At 48.4% G+C, this 26,927-nt stretch overlaps 1 protein-coding gene across 1 annotated transcript in view; it reads right to left on the bottom strand.

Moving 5' to 3' along the window:
* The window catches only part of eif3f (eukaryotic translation initiation factor 3, subunit F), a 38,772-nt gene extending 27,210 nt beyond the window's left edge, over window positions 1-11,562 (bottom strand). The window contains exons 1-2 of the mRNA XM_073037002.1: window positions 11,403-11,562; window positions 4,010-4,080 (exon numbers count right to left, since the gene is read on the bottom strand). Of these exons, the coding sequence (XP_072893103.1) occupies window positions 4,010-4,080; window positions 11,403-11,511 (180 nt within the window). The 5' untranslated portion in view covers window positions 11,512-11,562. The remainder of the gene's footprint in view (window positions 1-4,009; window positions 4,081-11,402) is intronic.
* Between the last annotated feature and the right edge of the window lie 15,365 nt (window positions 11,563-26,927).

Raw genomic sequence — 26,927 nt, 5'->3', positions numbered from 1 at the left:
GGTAGAGAGGTGGACATAGTACATATGGATTTCACTAAAGGTGTTTCACATTGGTGAAGATAGAGCAGTGGACGTGATGTCTATGGATTTCATTAAAGATGTTTCACATTGGTGAAGGTAGAGTTGTGGACATGATATTTATGGATTTCAGTAAAGGTGTTTCACATTGATGAAGGTAGAGTGGTGGACATAGTATATATGGATTTCAGTAAAGGTGTTTCACATTGGTGAAGATAGAGTGGTGGACATAGTATATATGGATTTCAGTAAAGGTGTTTCACATTGGTGAAGATAGAGTGGTGGACATAGTATATATGGATTTCAGTAAAGGTGTTTCACATTGGTGAAGATAGAGTGGTGGACATAGTATATATGGATTTCAGTAAAGGTGTTTCACATTGGCGAAGATAGAGTGGTGGACATAGTATATATGGATTTCAGTAAAGGTGTTTCACATTGGTGAAGATAGAGTGGTGGACATAGTATATATGGATTTCAGTAAAGGTGTTTCACATTTTTGAAGATAGAGTGGTGGACATAGTATATATGGATTTCAGTAAAGGTGTTTCACATTGGCGAAGATAGAGTGGTGGACATAGTATATATGGATTTCAGTAAAGGTGTTTCACATTGGTGAAGATAGAGTGGTGGACATAGTATATATGGATTTCAGTAAAGGTGTTTAAATTGGTGAAGATAGAGCGGTGGACGTGGTGTCTATAGTTTTCAGTAAAGGTGTTTCACATTGGTGAAGATAGAGCGGTGGACGTGATGTCTATGGATTTCAGTAATGGTGTTTCACATTGGTGAAGGTAGAGCGGACGACGTGGTGTCTATACATTTCATAATGGTGTTTCACATTGGTGAAGGTAGAGCAGTGGACGTGGTGTCTATAGTTTTCACTAAAGGAGTTTCACATTGGTGAAGCTAGAGCGGACGACGTGGTGTCTATAGATTTCAGTAATGTTGTTTCACATTGGTGAAGGTAGAGTGATGGATATAGTATATATGGATTTCAGTAAAGGAGTTTCACATTGGTGAAGGTAGAGTTGTGGACATGATATATATGGATTTCAGTAAAGGTGTTTCACATTGGTGAAGGTAGATTGGTGGACATAGTATATAGGGATTTCAGTAAAGGAGTTTCACATTGGTGAAGGTAGAGTTGTGGACATGATATATATATGGATTTCAGTAAAGGTGTTTCACATTGGTGAAGGGAGAGCGGTGGATATAGTATATATGGATTTCACTAAAGGAGTTTCACATTGGTGAAGGTAGAGCGGACGACGTGGTGTCTATAGATTTCAGTAATGTTGTTTCACATTGGTGAAGGGAGAGCGGTGGACATAGTATATATAGATTTCACTAAAGTAGTTTCACATTGGTGAAGGTAGAGCGGACGACGTGGTGTCTATAGATTTCAGTAATGTTTCACATTGGTGAAGGGAGAGCGGTGGACATAGTATATATGGATTTCACTAAAGTAGTTTCACATTGGTGAAGGTGGAGTGGTGGACGTGATGACTATAGTTTTCACTAAAGGTGTTTCACATTGATGTAGGTCGAGCAGTGGACATGGTATATATGAATTTCGGTAAAGGAGTTTCACATTGGTTAAGGTAGAGCGGTGGACGTGGTGTCTATAGATTTCAGTAAAGGTGTTTCACATTGGTGAAGATAGAGTGGTGGACATAGTATATATGGATTTCAGTAAAGGTGTTTCACATTGGTGAAGATAGAGTGGTGGACATAGTATATATGGATTTCAGTAAAGGTGTTTAAATTGGTGAAGATAGAGCGGTGGACGTGGTGTCTATAGTTTTCAGTAAAGGTGTTTCACATTGGTGAAGATAGAGCTGTGGACGTGATGTCTATGGATTTCAGTAATGGTGTTTCACATTGATGGAGGTAGAGCGGTTGACATGGTATATATGGTTTTCAGTAAAGGTGTTTCACACTGGTGAAGGTAGAGCGGTGAACATAGTATAAATGGATTTCAGTAAAGGTGTTTTATATTGGTGAAGGTAGAGTGGTGGACATGGTGTCTGTAGATTTCAGTAAAGGTGTTTCAGATTGGTGAAGGTAGAGTGGTGGATATGGTGTCTGTAGATTTCAGGAAAGGTGTTTCACATTGGTGAAGATAGAGTGGTGGACATAGTATATAGGGATTTCAGTAAAGGTGTTTCACATTGGTGAAGGGAGAGCGGTGGACATAGTATATATGGATTTCACTAAAGGAGTTTCACATTGGTGAAGGTAGAGCGGACGACGTGGTGTCTATAGATTTCAGTAATGTTGTTTCACATTGGTGAAGGTAGAGTGGTGGACATGGTATATATGGATTTCAGTAAAGGAGTTTCACATTGGTGAAGGTAGAGTGGTGGATGTGGTGTCTATAGATTTCAGTAAAGGTGTTTCACATTGGTGAAGGTAGAGTGGTGGACGTGGTGTCTATAGATTTCAAAAATGGTGTTTCACATTGGTGAATGGAGAGCGGTGGACATAGTATATATGGATTTCAGTAAAGGTTTTTCACATTGGTGAAGGTAGAACGGTGGACGTGATTATAGTTTTCACTAAAGGTGTTTCACGTTGGTGAAGGTAGAGCGGTGGACGTGATGTCTATAGATTTCAGTAAAGTTGATTCACATTGATGAAGGTACAGCAGTGGACGTGGTATATATGCATTTCTGTAAAGGTGTTTCACATTGGTGAAGGTAGAGCGGTGGACATGATGTCTATAGTTTTTAGTAAAGGTGTTTCACATTGATGGAGGTAGAGCGGTTGACATGGTATATATGGTTTTCAGTAAAGGTGTTTCACACTGGTGAAGGTAGAGCGGTGAACATAGTATAAATGGATTTCAGTAAAGGTGTTTTATATTGGTGAAGGTAGAGTGGTGGACATGGTGTCTGTAGATTTCAGGAAAGGTGTTTCACATTGGTGAAGGTAGAGCGGTGGACATAGTATATATGGATTTCACTGAAGGAGTTTCACATTGGTGAAGATAGAGCGGTGGACGTGATGTCTATGGATTTCATTAAAGGCTTTTCACATTGGTGAAGGTAGAGTTGTGAACATGATATATATGGATTTCAGTAAATGTGTTTCACATTGGTGAAGGGAGAGTGGTGGACATGGTATATATGGATTTCAGTAAAGGTGTTTCACATTGATGAAGGTACAGCTGTGGACATGGTATTTATGCATTTCAGTAAAGGTGTTTCACATTGGTGAAGGTAGAGCGGTGGACATGGTATATATGGATTTCAGTAAAGGTTTTTCACATTGGTGAAGGTAGAATGGTGGACATGGTATATATGCATTTCTGTAAAGGTGTTTCACATTGGTGAAGGTAGAGCGGTGGACGTGATGTCTATAGTTTTTAGTAAAGGTGTTTCACATTGATGGAGGTAGTGCGGTTGACATGGTATATATGGATTTCAGTAAAGGTGTTTTATATTGGTGAAGGTAGAGCAGTGGATGTGGTGTCTATAGATTTCAGTAAAGGTGTTTCACATTGGTGAAGGTAGAGCGGTGGACATGATATATATGGATTTCAGTAAAGTTGTTTCACATTGGTGAAGGTAGAGCGGTGGACAAGGTATATGGATTTCAGTAAAGGTGTTTCACATTGGTGAAGGTAGAGCGGTGAATGTGATGTCTATGGATTTCAGTAAAGGTGTTTCACAAAATCAGGAAGGGACGGGATCCAGGGAAGTTGGCTGTGTGCATTTGGAATTGGCGCCCACTGAAGGCAGAGCATGGTAACAGATGGGGTGTGTTGTGCCCGGGGACGGTGACCAGCAGTGTTCCGCCGGGATCTGCTCTGGGATGATACTGTTTAATTTCTGTTTTTCCTGGGAATGCTATCTGTCCGATGTTACGCAGTGGCTATCACTACAGTAGGGACTGGCACTCATGATGATGAACCTGTCTCACAACCTCATCGCACCCCCGCACCCTGGGCAACAAGCTCGCAAAGGGATGACGGTGGCCAGCTTACCTCATCCTCTGACTCATTGTGGGGGACAGAAAAGCAGTTGGTGATCTCGACCGTCTGCTTATCAACGGTGCCTGGAGGAGGAGAAGGACAGGAGTGAGTCGCTGTTCCTGAAGCAGGCCAGGCGGGCGGGCTATCCACAATAACCCTGGTTTCACTCACCTGGCCACCCACTCCGCACACCCCCCAGATCCCCGCAGCACCGATCCCGTAATCACCCCGCCCAGCGTCAAACACTTCTGGCTGCAATACAGTGACTGAAGTTCTGTAAAGTTTGATATAGTCATGGAAAAAGACCACAAATTACTGCTCTACGAGAGGTGCCAGAGCATATAAAAAGCTATAATGGAAAAGGTGAAATATGAGGGCAGACTTGCCAATAACATGAAGCAGGATACCAGAAGTTTTTTCTCCCCCAGTTACATAAAGAGTGAAAGGGAGGTGAGAGTTGATTTTGGACCACTGGAAATGATGCTGGTGAGGTAGTGATGGGGGATGAAGAAATGGCAGGCAGAATTAACGGGCACTTTGCATCTGTCTTCACCAAGGGAGACACCAGCAGTGTGTCAGTGGTCTGTGAGTGTCAGGGAGCGGGAGTGGGGGCCATTGCTATTACAAAGGGAGAAGTGCTAGGCAAACCCAAAGGTCTTAACGTGGTAATTCCCCTGGACCAGATGGACAACATCCCAGAGTCCTGAGAGAGGTTGCTGAAGAGACAACGGATGCATTGGTCGTGATCTTTTAATAATCACTTGATTCTGGCACGGTCCCGGAGGACTGGCAAATGTCAGTCCACTCTTTAAGAAGGGAGGAAGGCAAAAGAAAGGAAATTATAGGCCGGTTAGCCTCACCTCAGTGATTGGGAAAGTGTTGGGAGTCTACTATTAAGGATGAGGTTTGGCAGTACTAATGATAAAATAAGTCAAAGTCTATTAAGGTAAATCTTGCTTGACAAATCTGTTAAGAGTTTTACAAGGAAGTAACAAGCAGGGTGGACAAAGGGGAGGTAGTGGATGTCATTTACTTGGATTTTCAGAAGGCGTTTGATGAAGTGCCACATATGAGGCTGCCTAACAAGATAAAATCCTATGGAGTTACAGGAAAGATACTGGCATGGAGACCGGAAAGGCTGACAGGCAGGAGGCAGTGAGTGGGACGAAAGGGGGCCTTTCCTAGTTGGCTGCCGGTGACTAATGGTGTTCCTCAGAGGTCAGTATTATCAACCGCTGCTTTTTCACATTGTTTGCCAATGATTTAGTTGATGGAATGATGGCTTTGTGACAAAGCTTACAGGTGATAGATAGGTGGAGGGGTAAGTAGTTCTGATGAAGCAAGGTGATTGCAGCAGAACCGACAAACTGGAAGAATGGGCAAATGTATGATGATGCATTTTGGTAAAAGGCACAATAGTGCAGACTTTTAACTAAATGAGGAGAATGTTCAAACATCAGAGGTGCAAAAGGACTTGGGACTCCCAGAAGGTTAATTAACAGGTTGAGTCTGTGGCAAAGAAGGCAAATGCAATGTTGGCATTTATTTCTCAAGGGGAGTAGTATAGAAAAGCAAGGAGCCTTTACAAGACACTAGTAAGGCAGAGAAGGTACACCAGGGTGCTGTCTGAATCAGATGTTATCTGCTACAGGAGAGATGGGACAAACTTGCATTGTTTTCTCCAGAGCGGAAGTGTCTGAGGGGAAATCCGATAGAGGTTTATCAGATTATGATCAGACTGAGTAGTCAAGATGGCATTCACCTCCCCCCCCCCCCCCCCCCAACACACCCTCGGTCCACAATGTCTACTACCAGAGGTCAGAGGATGTACGTTCAAAGGAGATGCACAGGGCAAGTTTTTTTATTTAAACACAGTGAGGGGTAGGCACCCGGAACGCACTGCCAAGTGTGGTGATGGAGACAGAGACGATAGAGGTTCTGACTGCACAGCGAATGGAGGGATTTGGGCATGGTGCATGCAGAAGGGGATTCGTTTAGTTAGCCAGTTAATTACCGGTTTAATGAGTTCAGCACAGCACCGCGGGCTGAGTGGCCTGTTCTCGTGCTGTGTTGTGCTCCAAGTGAAAGGGCAAAGTTGAATAGGTGAGGACTGTTTCAAGTTAGTGGTGGAGGGGAGGTCACTAAACAAACTGTTATCCATTATGGACAAGCTGACACATCCTCTCCACGGCCAACTGAACAAGCAGCAAAGCACCCTTCCGAGCAGGCTCATTCCGTTCCACTGTCACAAGGATCGTTACGGGAAATCTTTCCTACCAAATGCAACAAACATATACAACAGGTCATCTCTGTGTGATAGGAGGACACACGTCATAGTACAATAGTCTCCGTGTTATTATTTTGTACATTACTGTTGCACATTGGTAAACTACTGTGTACATTGTTATTCTGTACATGTTATTATTAGTTACGCCTGCACACTGTTAAGTGTGTGTAATGCCCTGGTTCACATCTTTACTGTGATGCTGTAGGTAATTCGTTTCACCGCTCTGTAAGAGGGTCTGTTCTGCTTTCGGCCTGTCTGGGTTATTGTTGAAGATGAGGGACGATGTGGAATATGTGCCATCCAGTCAGCGGGAGGTCATTACCATCTCGAGGGACTTCAACCATGGCTAGAACACTGCCCAACTTCACGCAGTATGTGAGCTGCACAACCAGAGGGGAGAGGATCCTGGACTTGATGTAAGCTAACGTTCAGGGTGCTTACAGCTCCTCTCCCCTCCCCCCACTGGGAAGGTCAGATCACAACCTGGTGCATCTCAAACCCTGCTACGTGCCTCTGGTGAAGAGTAAACCGACAACCTCGAGGTCAGTGAGGAAATGGTCGGGGGAGGCTTATCAGGCACCCCAGGATTGTTTTGAGGTGACAGACTGGCAGGCCCTCTGTGAGCCACATGGAGAGGACATTGATGGGATCACAGAGTGCATCACTGGTTACATCAACTTCTGAGTGGGCTGCAATGTTCCGGCAAGAACTGTCCTTTGATATTCAAATAACAAGCCATGGGTAACAAAGGACATCAAGGACATCCGAAACGCTAAAAAGAGGGCGTTTAGAGATGGAAATAGGGAGGAGCTGAGGACAATACAGAGGGACCTGAAAGCCAAGATCAGGGAGGCTAAAGACAGGTATGGGAGGAAGCTTGAGTGGAAACTCCAGCAGAACAGCATGAGAGAGGTCTGGAGTGGGATGAGGACCATCACTGGGTTCCGGCAAACTAGCAACAGAGGAGCTGAAGGCAGTGTGGACAGGGCCAACAAGCTTAACCTGTTTTCCAACAGATTTGACACTGTGGCCCCTGCCCATCCCCCACACAATTCATCTGTTGTCAGCCCCCAACCAACACATACACCACTCTCCCCTCCTACCCCTCCTCACAGCCCCCCACCTTGCTCTCATGACTACACCCCTCCCACACCTGAAACCACCACGGTGGGCTTCACAGCTGAGAAGACAGCTGAAACGTCTCCACCCAAGCAAGGCTGCAGGCCCGGATGGTGTCAGCCCCAGGGTGCTCAAAGCCTGTGCCCCCCAGCTATGTGGAGTACTTCACCATGTCTTCAACCTGAGCCTGAGTCTCCAGAGGGTACCTGTGCTGTGGAAGACGTCCTGCCTCGTCCCTGTACCGAGTACGCTGTGCCCCAGTGGCTCCAATGACTACAGACCGGTGGCATTGACCTCCCACATCATGAAGACCCTGGAAAGACTTGTTCTGGAGCAGCTCCGGCCTATGGTTAGGCCACACTTAAATCCTCTCTAGTTAGCTTATCAGCCCTGACTAGGAGTTGAGGATGCCATCGTCTACCTGCTGAACCGTGTCTACGCCCACCTGGACAAGCCGGCGAGCACTGTGAGGGTCATGTTTTTTGACTTCTCCAGTGCGTTCAACACCATCCGCCCTGCTCTGCTGGGTGAGAAGCTGACAGTGATGCAGGTGGATGCTTCCCTGGTGTCATGGATTATTGATTATCTGACTGGCAGACCACAGTACGTGCGCTTGCAACACTGTGTGTCAGACAGAGTGGTCAGCAGCACTGGGGCTCCACAGGGGACTGTCCTGTCTCCCTTTCTCTTCACCATCTGCACCTCGGACTTCAGCTACAACACAGAGTCTTGCCATCTTCAGAAGTTTTCTGATGACTCTGCCATAGTTGGATGCATCAGCAAGGGAGATGAGGCTGAGTACAGGACTACGGTGGGAAACTTTGTCACATGGTGTGAGCAGAATCATCTGCAGCTTAATATGAAAAAGACTAAGGAGATGGTGGTGGACCTGAGGAGGGCTAAGGCACCGGTGACCCCTGTTTCCATCCAAGGGGTCAGTGTGGACATGGTGGAGGATTACAAATACCTGGGGATACGAATTGACAATAAACTAGACTGGTCAAAGAACACTGAGACTGTCTACAAGGGTCAGAGCCGTCTCTATTTTCTGAGGAGACTGAGGTCCTTTAACATCTGCCGGACGATGCTGAGGATGTTCTACGAGGCTGTGGTGGCCAGTGCTATCGTGTTTGCTGTTGTGTGCTGGGGCAGCAGGCTGAGGGTAGCAGACACCAACAGAATCAACAAACTCATTCGTAAGGCCAGTGATGTTGTGGGGGTGGAACTGGACTCTCTGACGGTGGTGTCTGAAAAGAGGATGCTGACCAAGTTGCATGCCATCTTGGACAATGACTCCCATCCACTCCATAATGTACTGGTTAGGCACAGAAGTACGTTCAGCCAGAGACTCATTCCACTGAGATGTAACACTGAGCGTCATAGGAAGTCATTCCTACCTGTGGCCATCAAACTTTACAACTCCTCCCTCGGAGTGTCAGACACCCTGAGCCAATAGTCTGGTCCTGGACTTATTTCCACTTGGCATGATTAATTTATTAATTCATTATTTATGGTTTTATATGGCTATATTTCTATACAATTCTTGGTTGGTGCGGCTGTAACGAAACCCAATTTCCCTCGGGATAAATAACGTATGTCTGTCTGTCTGTCCATCAACGCAAAGAGGAAAACTCTAGCTCCCTCAAACATTCCTCATAAGACAAGCTCCCTAATCCAGGCAGCATCCTGGTAAATCTACTCCGCACCATTTCTAAAGCTTCCACATCCTTCCGAGAATGAGGTGATCAGAAATCACCACACACACCCCAACCGCACCTGATCAGCGACCACGTCAAGATTTTAATGGAGGGGAGGGATGGGAACATTGGAGAAGGGAGGGACAGGATGGGAAAGAGTGGGGTGGAGGGAAGGGGAGAGGGGAGAATAAAGTCTGTCTGTTTCTTGGGGAGGGACAATAAGGTTGGTCTTAGGCTTTTGTTCGAGAGGAGATGAAGAGAGAAGATACTTCAGAGAACCGGTTATAGCATACGGTCGGTGGAGACCCGTTTATTTGAGACGGATTGGAGTGACATTCGGAAGGTGGTGTGGCCTTTCACGTGAACCGAGGGCCCAGCGCGTGACTGACAGAGAAGTTCAAGGTGAGCTCCAACTTGAGCATATTTGACTGTTTGATTAGAATGGGCCCTTTTCTTTTTGTTATTCTTTACGAACCCTTCAGTTAAGATTCAGGAATAGAATTCCTTTAATCGTATGCAGTGTACTGTCTGTTATTTCGTGGCATTAATTTGTGACAGGGTAACAACTGACACAGCATCCACACAAACCAAAGTTTGGGGTGGGGTCAAGCACACCTCAATCTCACGAGTTTGGCGGGGCTGGAGATTGTCCTCCCTAGACTTATGCAGCCCAGGAAACCAGGGTGTTTCTTGTTGCTGCTGTAACGAAGGAAGTTCCGACTCGGGATCAATAGAGTAATTATTTTTATTTGTTCCCCGGAGCGCAGGAGAACGAGACCAGATTCTACAAAAGTATACAAAATTATGAGGGCTATAGATGGGGTAGGTGCAGGCTCAGGAATTTAACCCTCCGTTGGGCGAGTCTGGATCTATAGGTCATGGGTTAATGGGGAGATTTTTAAGGGGAACTTCTTCACTCAGGAGAGTGGAACGAGCTGCCAGCGAATGCAGGTTCATTTGGATGCAATTGAGATAGGAACGTGTACGAGACGGGTCACGGAGGGCTACGGTCCCGATGCAGGTAAATAGCGCCTGGCATAAGATGGGGTCAGCATGAACACACTGTGGCTGCTCTCCGACCGGAGGCCTCTGGTGTGCCGCTGGGCCCACTCTCCTTGGCCACTGGACAAGCACAAGGACCTGGCACGGGCAGTAAGTGTGCAGCGGAGGAGTGTGTGCGGTTACGAGGGGAGCTGGACCCAGAGAGCGAAGCAACCAGAAGGGGATTTCATTTATCCTTCCCTCACCCAGCACACTACCAGTCACACTCTCCCCCCCCCCCAGGGGTGCACCCTTTTACCCAGCAGGATGCCTCTCCTTCACCACCACCCCAGCCCAGAAGGCGCTCCCTCACCCAGCAAGATGTCTCTCCCTGCCCCCCCACCCCAGCAGGCTATCACCTCCCCGCTCCCCCCCATCCCCGGCGGCGCTCCCTCACCCAGCAGACTATCCACCTCCCCTCTCCCCTCTCCCCGGCGGCGCTCCCTCACCCAGCAGGCTATCCACCTCCCCGCTCCCCCATCCCCGGCGGCGCTCCCTCACCCAGCAGGCTATCCACCTCCCCGCTCCCCCATCCCAGGCGGCGCTCCCTCACCCAGCAGGCTATCACCTCCCCGCTCCCCCATCCCAGGCGGCGCTCCCTCACCCAGCAGGCTATCACCTCCCCGCTCCCCCATCCCAGGCGGCGCTCCCTCACCCAGCAGGCTATCACCTCCCCGCTCCCCCATCCCCGGCGGCGCTCCCTCACCCAGCAGACTATCCACCTCCCCTCTCCCCAGCGGCGCTCCCTCACCCAGCAGGCTATCCACCTCCCCGCTCCCCCATCCCCGGCGGCGCTCCCTCACCCAGCAGGCTATCCACCTCCCCGCTCCCCCATCCCCGGCGGCGCTCCCTCACCCAGCAGGCTATCCACCTCCCCGCTCCCCCATCCCAGGCGGCGCTCCCTCACCCAGCAGGCTATCACCTCCCCGCTCCCCCATCCCCGGCGGCGCTCCCTCACCCAGCAGACTATCCACCTCCCCTCTCCCCGGCGGCGCTCCCTCACCCAGCAGGCTATCCACCTCCCCGCTCCCCCATCCCCGGCGGCGCTCCCTCACCCCAGCAGGCTATCACCTCCCCGCTCCCCCATCCCTGGCGGCGCTCCCTCACCCAGCAGGCTATCACCTCCCCGCTCCCCCATCCCCGGCGGCGCTCCCTCACCCAGCAGGCTATCACCTCCCCGCTCCCCCATCCCCGGCGGCGCTCCCTCACCCAGCAGGCTATCCACCTCCCCGCTCCCCCATCCCCGGCGGCGCTCCCTCACCCAGCAGGGTGCCGATGCCCCTCCGAGCCTCCTCACTGCGCCGCTCGCTGCTGTCGGCGATCGAGCACAGAACCACCGGGTGGATGCGCACCGTCGGCCCGGCCGCCATTGCTCGCGTGCTCCTCTTCCGCCGCTGACGCCGATGAGAAAGGGGCGGGGACAGCGGCCGAGTGACGTGACGAAGCAGCGAGGCCAATAGGAGCAGCAGTATTCAAGCCGACGGGCGGGCCAACCAGCGGCGCAAATGAGAGCGGGTATCGCTGGAGTGACGTATGAAGGAGGGCGGGGTCATCTATGTCTGATTGACATGGAGGGAGCGGGTCCACATGGATGGCTTCTGCCCGGTTCAGCCCATCACCCTCCGGTCGGACCCTGGCGAGCACACGCAAAATGCTGGAGGAACGGAGCATATGCAGGCCGGGCAGCAGCAATGGAAAAGGGAGAATAGTCGGCGTTTCGGACTGTTCGCGCCTGAACACAGATGCTGCCTGCCCTGCTGAGTTCCTCCAGCATTTTGCCTGTGTGTTGCTTGGAATTGCAACATCTCATTTGTAAGTGGATTGTATGTTTGATCCCACCTCCCCGTGTTCGGTCCCCTCTCCCATCCCATCTGACTCTGGCCGGCCCCATATCCCTGTTTAAAGATTCCCCACTCTCTCTTGCTCCTCTCCCTCATTCTAAGCCAACACTGCCTCTGGATTTTCTTCACCACGCATTCCTGCGGTAAGTTGTTGCCCCTCCCTCCACTGTTTCTTCACTGGTTTGATCGGGGCACGACTGCTCGAGCCCGTGGAGGTCGGCCACTGAGGACAGCGGGAAGAGTTTAAAAAGACAGATTTACAGAGTGGGCCATTGAGCAGAGGGAGACAGAGTTGGAGGGCTTTGGCTCAACGGGGCTTCGGCGATACGGGGTTGAGGCCAGGCAGGTTATCTTTTAGAATACAAAGTGTGTGTGTGAGGCCGGTTTTCTGTGCTCGGTGTCAGATGTTGGGGGTTGGTGGGGGGGGGGGGGTGGGGGGATCCTGGAGACTCGCGGCCACCCGGACGGCCAATCTGCACCCGGTGTGTCGAGCTGCAGCTCCGAAGGGATAGGGAACTGGAGATGTAGCTCGATGACCTTCGTCTGCTCAGGGAGAGAGAGGAGCTTTGGCAAGTAGCCACTCCGAGGCCTGGGGAGACAGAGAAGTGGGTGACAGTCAGGAGAGGGAAGGGGAAGAGTCAGGTACTAGAGAGTAGCCCTGTGGCTGTCCCCCTGAACAATAAGTACTCCTGTTTGAGTACTGTCGTGGGAGACAGCCGACCTGGGGGAAGCGACAGTGGCCGTGCCTCTGGCACAGAGTCTGGCCCTACCTCAGAAGGGTATGGAAAGGAAGAGGAAGGCAGTAGTGATAGTGGTCTCTATAGTCAGGGGTTCAGACAGGCGATTCTGTGGTTGCAGGAAAGAAACTCGGATGGTAATTTGCCTCCTAGGTGCCAGGGTCCGGGATGTTTCGGATCACGTCCAAGATATCCTGCGGTGAGAAGGGGAACAGCCAGAGGTCATGGTAGATATTGGTACCAATGACATAGGTAGGAATAGGGAAGAGGTCCTGAATACAAACTACAGGGGGTTAGGAAGGAAGTTGAGAAGCAGGACCGCAAAGGTAGTAATCTCCGGATTACAATCGGGACACGACACGACAGTGAGAATAGGAAAAGGATGAGTTGGAGGATAAATGCGTGGCTGAGAGTTTGGAGCAGGGGGAAAGGATTCAGATTTCTGGATCATTGGGACCTCTTTTGGGGCAGGTGTGACCTGTACAAAAAGGACAAGTTGCACTTAAATCCCAGGAGGACCAATATCCTGGCGGGGAGGTTTGCTAAGGCTAATGGGGAGAGTTTAAACTAGGATTGCTGGGATGTGGGAACCGAACTAAAGAGGTGGAGGAAGAGGCGGTTGGCTCACAAATAGAGAAAGCTTGTAGACAGAGCGAGAGGGATGATAGGCAGGTGATAGAGAAGGATCGCACTAAGACCGAGTGTTGTGAACTCAGATGAGCTCAGAGCGTGGATCGGTACTTGGAACTATGGTGTGGTAACCATTACAGAGACTTGGATGGCTCAGGGGCAGGAATGGTTACTTCAAGTGCCAGGCTTTAGATGTTTCAGAAAGACAGGGAGGGAGGCAAAAGAGGTGGGGGCATGGCACTGTTGATCAGAGATAGTGTCACAGCTGCAGAAAAGGAGGAAGTCTACGGACTCTCTGTGGGTGGAAGTTAGGAATAGGAAGGGGTCAATAACTTTACTGGGTGTTTTTTATAGGCTACCCACTAGTAACAGGGACAAAGAGGAGCAAACAGGGAGACAGATTCTGGAAAGGAGTAATAATAACTGGGTTGTTGTGGTGGGAGATTTTAATTTCCCAAATATTGATTGGCATCTCCCTAGAGTGAGGGGTTTAGATGGGATGGAGTTTGTTAGGTGTGTCCAGGAAGGTTTCTTGTCACAATATGTAGATAAGCCTACAAGAGGAGAGACTGTACTTGATCTGGTATTGGGAAAAGAACCTGGTCAGGTGTCTCAGTGGGAGAGCATTTTGGAGATAGTGATCACAATTCTATCTCCTTTAAATTGGAGAGGGATAGGAACAGGCAAGATAGGGAAACGTTTAATTGGAGTGAGGGGAAATATGAGGCTATCAGGCAGGAACCTGGAAGCATAAATTGGAAAGAGCTGTTCTCAGGGAAATGTACAGAAGAAATGTGGCAAATGTTCAGGGGATATTTGCATGATGTTCTGCATTGGTACATTCCAATGAGACAGGGAAAGGATGGCAGGGTACAGGAACCGTGGTGTACAAAGGCTGAAATAAATCTAGTCAAGAAGAAAAGAAAAGCTCACAAAAGGTTCAGAGAGCTAGGTAATGTTAGAGATCCAGAAGATTATAAGGCTACTAGGAAGGAGCTTAAGAAGGAAATTTGAAGAGCCAGAAGGGGCCATAAGAAGGCCTTGGTGAGCAGGATTAAGGAAAACCCCAAGGCATTCTTCATGTATGTGAAGAGCAAGAGGATAGGAAGTGGGAGAATAGGACCAATCAAGTGTGACAGTGGGAAAGTGTGTATGGAACTGGAGGAGATAGCAGAGGTACTTCATGAATACTTTGCTTCAGTATTCACTGCGGAAAAGGACCTGGGTGATTGTAGTGATGACTTGCAGTGGACTGAAAAGCTTGACATTGTAGATATTAAGAAAGAGGATGTGCTGGAGCTTTTGGAAAGCATCACGTTGGATAAGTCGCTGGGACCGGATGAGATGTACCCAAAGCTACTGTGGGAAGTGAGGGAGGAGATTGCTGAGCCTCTGGCGATGATCCTTGGGAGAGGTTGCGAAGGATTGGAAGGGTGCGGATGTTGTTCCGCACAGAGGGAGCAGAGATAGCCCAGGAAATTATAGACCAGTGAATCTTACTTCAGTGGTTGGTAAGTTAATGGAGAAGATCCTGAGAGATGGGATTTATGAACATTTGGAGAGGCATTATATGATTATGAGTAGTCAGCATGGCTTTGTCAAGGGCAGGTCGTGCCTTATGAGCCTGACTGAATTTTCTGAGAATGTGTCTAAACGCATTGATGAAGGAAGAGCAGTAGATATATTGCATATGGATTTCAGCAAGGCATTTAATAAAGTACACCATGTAAGGATTATTGGGAAAGTAAGGAGGCATGGGATCCAATGAGACATTGCTTTGTGGATCCAGAACTAGCCTGCCCAAAGAAGGCAAAGAGTGATTGGAGATGGGTCATATTTTGCATGGAGTTCGGTGACCAGTGGTGTGCCTCAGGGATCTGTTCTGGGACCCTTACTCTTTGTGATTTTTAAAAATTACCTGAATGAGGAAGTGGAGGGATGGGTTAGTAAATTTGCTGATGACATAAAGTTTGGGGGTGTTGTGGATAGTGTGGAGGGCTGTCAGAGGTTACAGTGGGACGTTGATAGGATGCAAAACTGGGCTGAACAGTGGCAGATGGAGTTCAACCCAGATAAGTGTGAGGTGGTTCATTTTGGTAGGTCAAATATGAAGGCAGAATATAGTATTAACGGTAAGACTCGGTTGGCATTCATCAACCGTGGGATGGAGTTCAAGAGCCGGAAAGGGTGCAGACAAGATTGATGAGTTGGTCACCGGGCCAGGGGGCTGAGAATTGGTGCTGGCAGTTGTGTTTGGATTACTAGTGTCACATGTACTGAAAAGAATTCAAATTATTGTTGTGACATGTACCGAAAGAAATTGTTCAGATGTTAGAGATTGTTTAGATCTATTATTTACAAACGTTTGTAGATGGGGAGGGGATTCAGAATGCAGAGATGCAAAGGGTCTTGGGAGTCCTTGTGCAGGATACCCGAAAGGTTAACCTCCAGGTTGAGTTGGTGGTGAAGAAGGCGAATGCAATGTTGGCATTCCTTTCTAGAGGTACAGAATATAAGAGCAGGGATGTGATGTTGAGGCTCTATAAGACCTCACTTGGATTATTGTGTGCAGTTTCGGGCTCCTTACTTTAGAAATGATATACTGACATTGGAGAGGGTTCAGAGAAGATTCACGAGAATGATTCCAGGAGTGAGAGGGTTATTGTATGAGGAATGTTTGGCAGCTCTTGGGCTGTATTCCCTGGAGTTCAGGAGAATGAGGGGGGATCTCATGGAAACATTCTGAATGTTAAAAGGCCTGAACAGATTAGATATGGCAAAGTTATTTCCCATGGTAGGGGATTCTGGGACAAGAGGGCACGACTTCAGGATTGAAGGACCAGTCCTTTTAGAACTGAGATGCGGAGAAATTACTTTAGTCAGAGGGTGGTAAATCTGTGGAATTTGTTGCCATGAGTGGCTGTCGAGGCTAAGTCGTTGGGTGCATTTAAAGCAGAGATAGATAGGTTCTTGATTAGCCAGGGCATCAGAGGGTATGGGGTGAAAGCAGGGGGGTGGGGATGACTGGTAGAATTGGATTTGCCTGCGATTGAATGGCGGAGCAGACTCGCATACCAAATAGCCTACTTCTACTCCTATGTCTTAAGGTCTAGGTCTAAATTAACAGTGCACTGGGGAGTAGAACAACCTAAAACAATAACTGAATGCAGAATGGAGTGTCACAGCCACAGCGAAAGCACGGTGGAGGCAGGCAATCAGCTGCCAGGCCATAACAAGGTCGGTAGTGAGGTCAGCAGTCCATCTTATTGTGCAAAGGAACTGTTCAAGAGTCTGATGACAGTGGGGGTAGAAGCTGTCCTTGAGCCTGGTGGCACGTGCTTTCAGACTTCTGTATCTACTGCCCGATGCACGGTGGGGCGCATCGGGTGCACACCCCATTTAGGGTGTGGAGAAGAGAGAATCTCCAAGGTGGGGAGGGTCTTCGATTTACTGGGGCAGCGGGGGGGGGGGCAGAGACCGAGTCCATGGTTTGCACGGTCGTGCTGAGCCGAGACTGCCATTGATTGCGATCACGTGCGTGTGCAACACCACCCTGTCCTGTAGTCAATGACCCGCTCTTTTGATTTTCTGACGCGTATGGATGGGTTGTTGTCATGACAACCCAAGTGCTCTCTCTCTCTCTCTCTCTCTCTCTACATATATATATATATATATATATATATATAGAAGGCGCTTCCTGTTTAACGATTTCAAGCTGATTGGAGCTAAGTGTGGGGAGGCTGTCAGAGGTGCTGTAAGTTTTTTTTTACACAGAGAGTGGCTTGTGTGTGGAACTCCGGCCAGGGGTGCTGGCAGAGTCAGATACGTTAGGGGCATTTAAGAAACTCTTAGATGCACACGTGGATGGTCGAAAAACGGAGGGTTCTGTAGGAGGGAAGGGTTAGATTAATCTTACAGAAGAAAAGGGAGCAGGAGTAGGCCATCCGGCCCATCGAGCCCACCCTGCCATTCAATAAGATCATGGCTGATCCGTCCGTAAACTCAGCTCCATCTACCTGCCTTTTCCCCATAACCCTTAATTCCCCCACTATGTAAAAATCTATCTAACTGTATCTTAAATATATTTAGTGAAGAAGCCTCAACTGCTTCCCTGGGCAGAGAATTCCACAGATTCACCACTCTCTGGGAGAAACAGTTTCTCCTCATCTCTCTCCTAAATCTTCTCGCCTGAATCTTGGGGCAATGTCCCCTCGTTCTCGTCTCACCTACCAGTGGAAACAGCTTTCCTACTTGTATCTCATCCATCCCTTCCACAGTTTTGTATGTTTCTGTAAGATCTTCAAGTGGCTGGAAAGGTCTGTACGGTGCTGTGGTTTTCTACGAAACCCGCAACACATTAGTCTGAACTTCAATAGCCACACACCAAAGCGTGCCAGGAAAAAAACCTTTTACGTAATACGTCATCACATCAGAGCAGCCACTGTTTGTGAATTATGCGCATTTCTCCCAAAGACGTCACCCTACACGGCGACCCCGCCCCCACTACCAGCGGCACCCAGAATTCGCCTTGTGAGCCTGTCCGGAGGTCGGGTGCCGGGAGGAGGAACAGCAGGTACCGCTGGCTCATGTCCAGACGCCGGGGGCAGGGCAGCGGGACACTCCCTGGTGGGCCGGTTTAAGGCCACCTACTGAATTCTCTCCCCGTTCCCAAATGCTGAACAGGCCATTGCAAAGGGATGATGGCGGAGGAAAACAAGCCAGGCGGAGTCCAGTTGGTCAACAGGAATGCAAGAGTGCCGTGCACCCGTGACGGGAGGTAGAACGGGGCGGAAAGGAATCGGATTTACTAAGGAGGGTGCTCTCCGCAGCCCAGGCACCGGAAATGAATTGCGGACCGCGGTCAGAGGAAATCTCAGATCGGGGCAAAACCGAGCAACCCAGTTGCTGATCAACAGCAGATCCACGTCTGCGGCTGACGCCGACGCTAGAGGGATGACGTCTGGCCCCCTGGCGGTGCAGTCCACCACGGTAAGAAGGTGCGTGAAAGCGGGGGGGAGAGGACCAACAAGGTCCACATTGAGATGGTCAAACCGTCGCTCTGGGACCTCAAAAGGTGCCAACATGATGGTCACTATTCGCCAGCCGGCACTCCACACAGGCCGCAGTCCAGTCACGCACGCTCTGTCTGAGGCCGTCTCACACACACACACACACACACACTCACTCACACACACACACATTCACACACAGACACACACTCACACACACACACTCAGACATTCTCACACTCACACACTCACACTCACTCACTCACACACACACACACACACTCTCACTTCACTGCAACCAGTTTCTGTGAGGCCTTCCAGCCCAGATGCGAGAGCCCATGTAAACAGTCAGGCTCCGGACGCGAGGGTGACCAGCTGACACATCGCACAGGAGAGAATCTCCAGCTTCCATGAACCGAATGGCAGGCCCAGGACTGCTGTTTGGTAAGCCTGGACCTCTGGGTCAGTAGCTTGGTCATCTGCCATATTGACACAGTCAAGCCTGATGTCACGGCCTCGCTGCCTGGCCATGAGAGGCAATCGGCCACGACATTATCCCCCCCCCCTCGGAAATGTTGCATAACGGTTGCGAACTCTGATCTGTCGGCCAGCTGGCGTGGCTGCTGTGCTGACCGAGGGTCTGATATTCTGGCCATCATGTGCACCAGGGGTTTGTGGTCGACAAACGCTGTGAGATGGCGACCCTCCAGGAGGTCGTCAAAATGGTGGACGGCCAGTTAGAGATGGAGTAGCTCACAGTGAAATGAACTCTACTTCCTTTCGGGGGGACGGAGGAGGCGAGTGGCTGCCACATGCCCCCGACCAGCTGTTCATGCACAGCGCCCACAGCCAGTCTGAAGCACCAGTGGGAACGGCTATCGGAGAGTCACGCCGGAAAGAGCTTGTTTGGTAGCATCAGGAACTTCAGGTTCCACGCCATCATATTCAGGAACAGTTATTGACCTTGAACCATCAGGCTGCTGCACCTTCACTCACCTCAGTGCTGAACCCATTCCACCACTCATGGACTCACTTTCAAGGACTCTGCATCTCATGTTCTCAGTATTATCAGTTTGTATTTCTTCTCAGCTCACGCTGATGGAACACGAGGTGCGGGCACAGCCAAGCACACTCATTTCCCAATTTCCGGGGACTGTCCGACTCTTCGAGTGGGGTTTGGTATTGTGGCTTTCTGGAGATTTACATAGATGTCGCTGTGTCAGACTAACTCTTTAATACTCTTGTGTAGTGACTTTGGGATGATACCAGCTATTGTAGATGTTACTGTTGGGACAATGTCGACCCTGTTCATGTTCCATAGTCTTTCAATTTCCTCTTTTACTTCAGCATATTTCTGGTGATTTTCACTCATTGATTTCAGTAAGTCGTGGGTTTATTATTATTGTTCGGGTTTTCGTTTTGCACTGTTTGTCTTCTTTTGCACATTGCTTGCTTGTCCGTCTTTGTTGATTTTCACTGATTCTGTTGTGTTTCTTTGTCCTGCTATGAATACCAACAAGAAAACTCATCTCGGCAAGACAATGAATCTCAGGATAGGACATGGCGACGTATACGTATACAACTTACTTTGAACTTTGGTTGTTTGCCAGTCTTTATACGCCTTGTAAAACCATATTTCTTCCCCAACCCCCACTGCCGGTAAATGCCTGCAAGAAAATGAACCTCAAGGCAGTACAGTATATGGTAATATGTACAGTGGCATGGAAAAGTTTGGGCACCCCGGTCAAAATTTCTGTTACTGTGAATAGTTAAGTGAGTAGAAGATGAACTGATCTCCAAAAGTCATAAAGTTGAAGATGAAACATTCTTTTCAACATTTTAAGCAAGATTAGTGTATTTATTTTGTACAATTTTAGAGTGAAAAAAATGAAAGAAGCACCATGCAAAAGTTTGGGCACCCCAAGAGATTTGAGCTCTCAGATAACTTTTACCAAGGTCTCAGACTGTAATTAGCTTGTTGGGGCTATGGCTTGTTCACAGTCATCGTTGGGAAAGGCCAGGTGATGCAAATTTCAAAGCTTTATAAATACCCTGACTCCTCGAACCTTGTCCCAACAATCAGCAGCCATGGGCTCCTCTAAGCAGCTGCCTAGCACTCTGAAAATTAAAATAAATGATGCCCACAAAGCAGGAGAAGGCTATAAGAAGATAGCAAAGCATTTTCAGGTAGCCATTTCATCAGTTTGTAATGTAATTAAGAAATGGCAGTTAACAGGAACAGTGGTGGTCAAGTTGAGGTCTGGAAGACCAAGGAAACTTTCTGAGAAAACTGCTCGTAGGATTGCTAGCAAGGCAAATCAAAACCCCATTTGACTGCAAAAGACCTTCAGGAAGATTTAGCAGGCTCTGGAGTCGTGGTGCACTGTTCTATCTAAACAAGTCTGATGCGTTTTGGAAACAAGTCCTGTGGACTAAGGAAGTTAAAATAGAACTTTTGGCTGCAATGAACAAAGGTATATTTGGAGAAAAAAGGGTGCAGAACTTCATGAAAAGAACACCTCTCCAGCTGTTAAGCACAGGGGTAGATTGATTATGCTTTGGGCTTGTGTTGCAGCCAGTGGCACGGGGAACATTTCACTGGTAGAGGGAAGAATGAATTCCATTAATCATCAGCAAAATCTGGAAGCAAACATCACACCGTCTGTTAAAAAAAAAAGCTGAAGATGAAAAGAGGATGGCTTCTACAACAGGATGATGATCCTAAACACCTCAAAATCCACAGTGGACTACCTGAAGAGGCACAAGCTGTAGGTTTTGCCATGGCCCTCACAGTCCCCCGACTTAAACATCTGTGGATAGACCCCAAAAGAGCAGTGCATACAAGACGGCCCAAGAATCTCACAGAACTAGAAGCATTTTGCAAGGAAGGATGGGCGAAAATCCCCCAAAGAAGAATTGAAAGACACTTAGCTGGCTACAGAAAGCGTTTACAAGCTGTGAAACTTGCCAAAGGGGGTGTTACTAAGTACTGACCATGCAGGGTGCCCAAACTTTTGCTTCGGGCCCTTTTCCTTTTTTGTTATTTTGAAACTGTAAAAGATGGAAATAAAAAAAAAGTAATCTTGTTTAAAATATTAAAGAAATGTGTCATCTTTAACTTTATGCCTTTTAGAAATCAGGTCATCTTTTACTCGCCTATCTATTCACAGTAACAGAAATTTTGACCAGGGGTGCCCAGACTTCTGCATGCCACTGTAAGTAGATTGATAATAAACACCGGCCAGTGGTGTAGAGGCATCAGCATGGGACTTTGAGCCGAATGGTTCTGAGTTCGAATCCGACCGGCTCCTTGTGCGTTTTCCATCGGCGCTGGGTTGAGCGTCCGGCTAGCAACTCGGCCTCATAAAAAAAAAAACATAAAACAGCTAAAGAAACGGTGAAAACACTACCTGATGTGCCGCAAGGCATGGAAAGGAACAACAACAACATTGAGAATAGAGTTACCTCGAGTTTTGAACCCGACTCTTACCCCACTACCTTTGCTGTACCGGGTGAGAAACTTAAACTCACTCAAATAATGCATGACCAACACCACATATCCCCAGCAATGGTCTGGCAAGAAAAGTATAAAATTACAGAACGGTTGTTGATTAAAAAAAAAGGAGACCCAATTAGACTAGATTTATACGGCTTGTGTACTCTGATGATCTCCCGATGGTCCTTTGGTCTCAGCATCTGAAGATGATGTGCCTTTGAGAGAGTGAATCCAAGGAAAGCATCCGGTCCGGATGGAGCAGTAAAGACCTTTGCCGACCCACTGGCTGGAGAGTCGTGGATATCTTCAACCTCTTGCTCCAACAGTGCGTGGTACCCACCTGTTCAAGCGAGCTTCAGTCGTATCGGCGCCCAGGCGGAGCGTGGTGACCCGCCAAAGCACCTATCGCCCAGTGGGCACTTACATCCATGCCGATGAAGCGTGGTGAGAGGCTAGAGACGAAAAGTGCGCACCTGAGCCCCAGCGGAACGCCGTCTCGTTTGACTGCATCCACGTATGGTCCGAGTGATAATTAAACCTGATTTGATCTGACCCTCCTACGGGGGAAATATCATCCATGTATAGTCCGAGTGATAATTAAACCTGATTTGATCTGATCCTCCTACGGGGGAAATATCATCCATGTATGGTCCGAGTGATAATTAAACCTGATTTGATCTGACCCTCCTACGGGGGAAATATCATCCATGTATGGTCCGAGTGATAATTAAACCTGATTTGATCTGACCCTCCTACGGGGGAAATATCATCCATGTATGGTCCGAGTGATAATTAAACCTGATTTGATCTGATCCTCCTACGGGGGAAATATCATCCACGTATGGTCCGAGTGATAATTAAACCTGATTTGATCTGACCCTCCTACGGGGGAAATATCATCCATGTATAGTCCGAGTGATAATTAAACCTGATTTGATCTGACCCTCCTACGGGGGAAATATCATCCATTTATGGTCCGAGTGATAATTAAACCTGATTTGATCTGACCCTCCTACGGGGGAAATATCATCCATGTATGGTCCGAGTGATAATTAAACCTGATTTGATCTGACCCTCCTACGGGGGAAATATCATCCATGTATGGTCCGAGTGATAATTAAACCTGATTTGATCTGACCCTCCTACGGGGGAAATATCATCCATGTATGGTCCGAGTGATAATTAAACCTGATTTGATCTGACCCTCCTACGGGGGAAATATCATCCATGTATAGTCCGAGTGATAATTAAACCTGATTTGATCTGACCCTCCTACGGGGGAAATATCATCCATGTATGGTCCGAGTGATAATTAAACCTGATTTGATCTGACCCTCCTACAGGGGGAAATATCATCCATGTATAGTCCGAGTGATAATTAAACCTGATTTGATCTGACCCTCCTTCGGGGGAAATATCATCCATGTATAGTCCGAGTGATAATTAAACCTGATTTGATCTGACCCTCCTACGGGGAAAATATCAAACAGCTTGAAAGAGCAGAGAGAAGATTGGCCAGGACCTTGCCGAGATCGGTGACTTGATTTGGAAGGAGAGGTTGAGTAGATGACACTTTATTCTCCGGAATGCTGAAGAATGAGTGAAGAGGGCCTTATGGAGGTGTGCACAATTAAGAGGGATATAGACAGGATAAATGCAAGCACGTCTGTCCCCTCAGGTTGGCCGAGTCTATGTCACATCTTCCGGGTGAAAGATGAAGTACTTAAGAGGAGCCGGGGGTGGGGTGGGGGGGGGGATGGGACGTATTCACCTCAGAGTGGTGGTGCAAGTATGGAACGAGCTGCCAGCCAACGTGGCTCGATTGTAACACTGAAGAAACGTTTGGGTACAGTTGAGGGGGCCAGCCATCACGGAGCAGACGGGCCGAAAGGCCCCTTCTGCACTGTTTCGCCAAATTAAAAAACAAGTAGGGTCCCGATTTCTACTCTGGAATTAAAGGTGAAATCGACACAAAAAATGGAACAGAACAGCGCAGTCCGGGCCCTTCGGCCCACAATTTCGTGCTGACCCACTGCCCTGTATATAAGCCTACTCCATGATCTCTCCAACCCTTCCCTGCTACTCGGGGCATCATCCTCATTTCCCTTTCATCCATTGTTTGTGCCCACTTAAGAGTCCCTTAAGTGCCCCCGTTGCATCTGCCCCGACAGGGCATTCCATGCACCCGCCACTCTCTGTGTAATTTTAAAAAAAACTACCTCTGACACCTCACCCACTCCCCCGCTAAACCTTATTCCACCCACCCTAAGTCATGGGGTTCCCAACTTTTTATGCCACTCTAGAGACTGTCTAGAATTTCCCTAGCGCATAGCCCTCTATTTTTCTAAACTCCATGTACCCATGTAAGAGTCTCTTAAAAGACCCTACCGTATCCGCTTCAACCGCAGCCACGGGATGTCCATTCCACACATTCACCACTCTCTGTGTATAAAACTTACCCCTGACATCTCCTCTTACCTACTCTCCAGCACCTTAAACCTGTGTCCTCTTGTGGCAACCAGTTCAGCCCTGGGAAAAGGCCTCTAACTATCCACACGATCAATGCCTCTCAATATCTTACACACCTCTATCAGGTCACGTCTCATCCTCCGTCGCTCCAAGGAGAAAAGGCCGAGTTCACGCAACCTATTCTCATAAGGCATGCTCCCCAATCCAGGCAACGTCCTTGTAAATCTCCTCCGGCGTTGGACATTTCTGTCCCGGGGAGAAACAGGCGCTGGCATCCACTCCGTCCACGGCTCTCACAATTTTCCGCACTTCTGATCTTGTGACCGTAAGACAGAGGAGCCGAGCCAGGCCATTCGGCCCATCGAGAACGCTACGCCATTCCACCATTCTCCCTCTCAACCCCACTTCTTCCTGTAACCTTACTAAGAATCAGTCAACCTCCGCCTTGAAGATGTGGCCTCCACGGTTGTCTGTGGCTACGAATTCCACAGAATCACCACCCTCTGGCTGAAAGAAAATTCCTCCTCATCTCCGTTCTGGAGGCACGCCTCGTATCCTGAGGCTGTGCCATCGTGTCCTGGACTCTCCCACTGTGGGAAACATCCTCTCCGCGTCACTCTATCTAGGGCCTTTCGATAATCGATATCGTTCAATAAGTTCCCGCCCACCCAGCCTCATTCGTCGAAACTTAAGCGCGCAGGTCCGAGACCCTCAAACGCCTTTCATGTGTTAACTGTTTCATGCCCAGGCTGCGTCTCCTGAACGACCACCGGACCCTCTTCAAAGTCAGCGCACCCTTCCTGGCCCAAAGCCATTTGTAGTGCTCCAAAAGCCCTCTGACCGTTACCCCACAAGGCCTCGGCATCACACCGTCTGCTCCAAAGCGAAAAGCCCTGGCTCCCTCAGCCTCTCCTGCGCCCACTCTCCAACAGCCATTCCTGCTGATTCAGACTCTGTTCTCTAATCCAGGCAGCGTCCCGCGAACCGCCTCTGCACCCCCTTCCACATCCTTCCTATAACCACAAATGACAACTCACAGTGAAAAACTTAATGTCCAAATGAGTCCTGACGAAGGGTCTCGGCCCGAAACCTCAACTCTGTACACTTTTCCACTGATGCTGCCTGACCTGCTGAGTTCCTCCAGCATTTTGTGAGTGTTGTCCAACTAATTTTGTTTTGGAGGCTGTGGATAATCTTTGGAGTGGACTATCGGGTCAAAGCCATCACTGCCGAAACAAGAGAGAATCTGCAGATGCTGGAAATTCAAACAACAACACACACAAAATGCTGGTGGAACACAGCAGGCCAGGCAGCATCTATAGGGAGAAGCACTGTCGACGTTTCGGGCTGAGACCCTTCATCAGGACTAACCGAAAGATACTAAGAGATTTGAAAGTAGTGGGGGGAGGGGGAAATGCGAAATGATAGGAGAAGACCGGAGGGGTGGGATGAAGCTAAACGTTGGAAAGGTGCATCTCCGTATAGAATCTGCAGATGCTGGGAATTCAAACAACAACACACACAAAATGCTGGTGGAACACAGCAGGCCAGGCAGCATCTACAGGGAGAAGCACTGTCTACGTTTCGGGCTGAGACCCTTCGTCAGGACTCTTTTGGACATTAAGTTTTTCAGGACGAAGGATCTCGGCCCGAAACGTCGACGGTGCTTCTCCGTATAGAATCTGCAGAGGCTGGGAATCCGAGAAACACACGCAGAAGGCTGGAGGATCTCGGCAGTTGCGTGTGTTACCATCACTGCGGGACTTGTATGAATCCAGCACAAAGAGGCGGGCGGGAAAATCGCTGCGGACACTGCCCGCTCGCTCTGCAAACTACCGTTTCCAGAAGCTCCTTTCTGGAAAGCGCGATCGGGCGATTAAAACCAGAGGGAGTAAAAAACTTCACACCCTCGTCAAAGTTTCCTCCCACAGGGCAGCTAACCTTTCAAGTTTACCGCCCCTCCCCCCCCCCAATCTATTACCGCAGTCTATACACTTTAAACCAGTTTTTATAAACCTGTTTACGATGCACTTATGTACAAACTGTATATTTTATTTTATTCCATATCCATACTTTAATCTCTGAAACATGTAATATAATTTTATGTAATTCTTTATTCTTTGGAATTTCCAGTTTTTTTCCTCTTTTGTTACACATCCCGCCAGCTTCTTCCCATCTGCCATCCGATGTCTGAATGGACATTGAACCCGGGAACACTACCTCACAACTTTTTTAATTCTATTTCTGCACCACACACACACACACACACACACACACATATATATATATATATATATATATATATATATATATATATATATATATATTTCTATTTCTATATTTCTATTAAGTAGTGCGAAAATAGAAATATAAATTTTGCAGCCTGGGGAAAAATACACACGCAGGACAACAAATACTTTCTCAGGTCTTAAGTTTCTTTATCTGTTCTAGAAGTGGAGAGAGTGAGCAGTTCCCGGGTGTCAAGATCTCTGAGGATCTAACCTGGTCCCAACATATCGATGTAGTCATAAAGAAGGCCAGACAGCAGATATACTTCATTAGGAGTTTGAAGAGATTTGGTATGTCAACAAATACACTTAAAAA

Source organism: Hemitrygon akajei, unplaced genomic scaffold (genome assembly GCF_048418815.1).
Source record: "Hemitrygon akajei unplaced genomic scaffold, sHemAka1.3 Scf000072, whole genome shotgun sequence".
NCBI classification, from domain to species: Eukaryota; Metazoa; Chordata; class Chondrichthyes; order Myliobatiformes; family Dasyatidae; genus Hemitrygon; species Hemitrygon akajei.
This window is presented reverse-complemented; position numbering and strand designations above follow the sequence as displayed.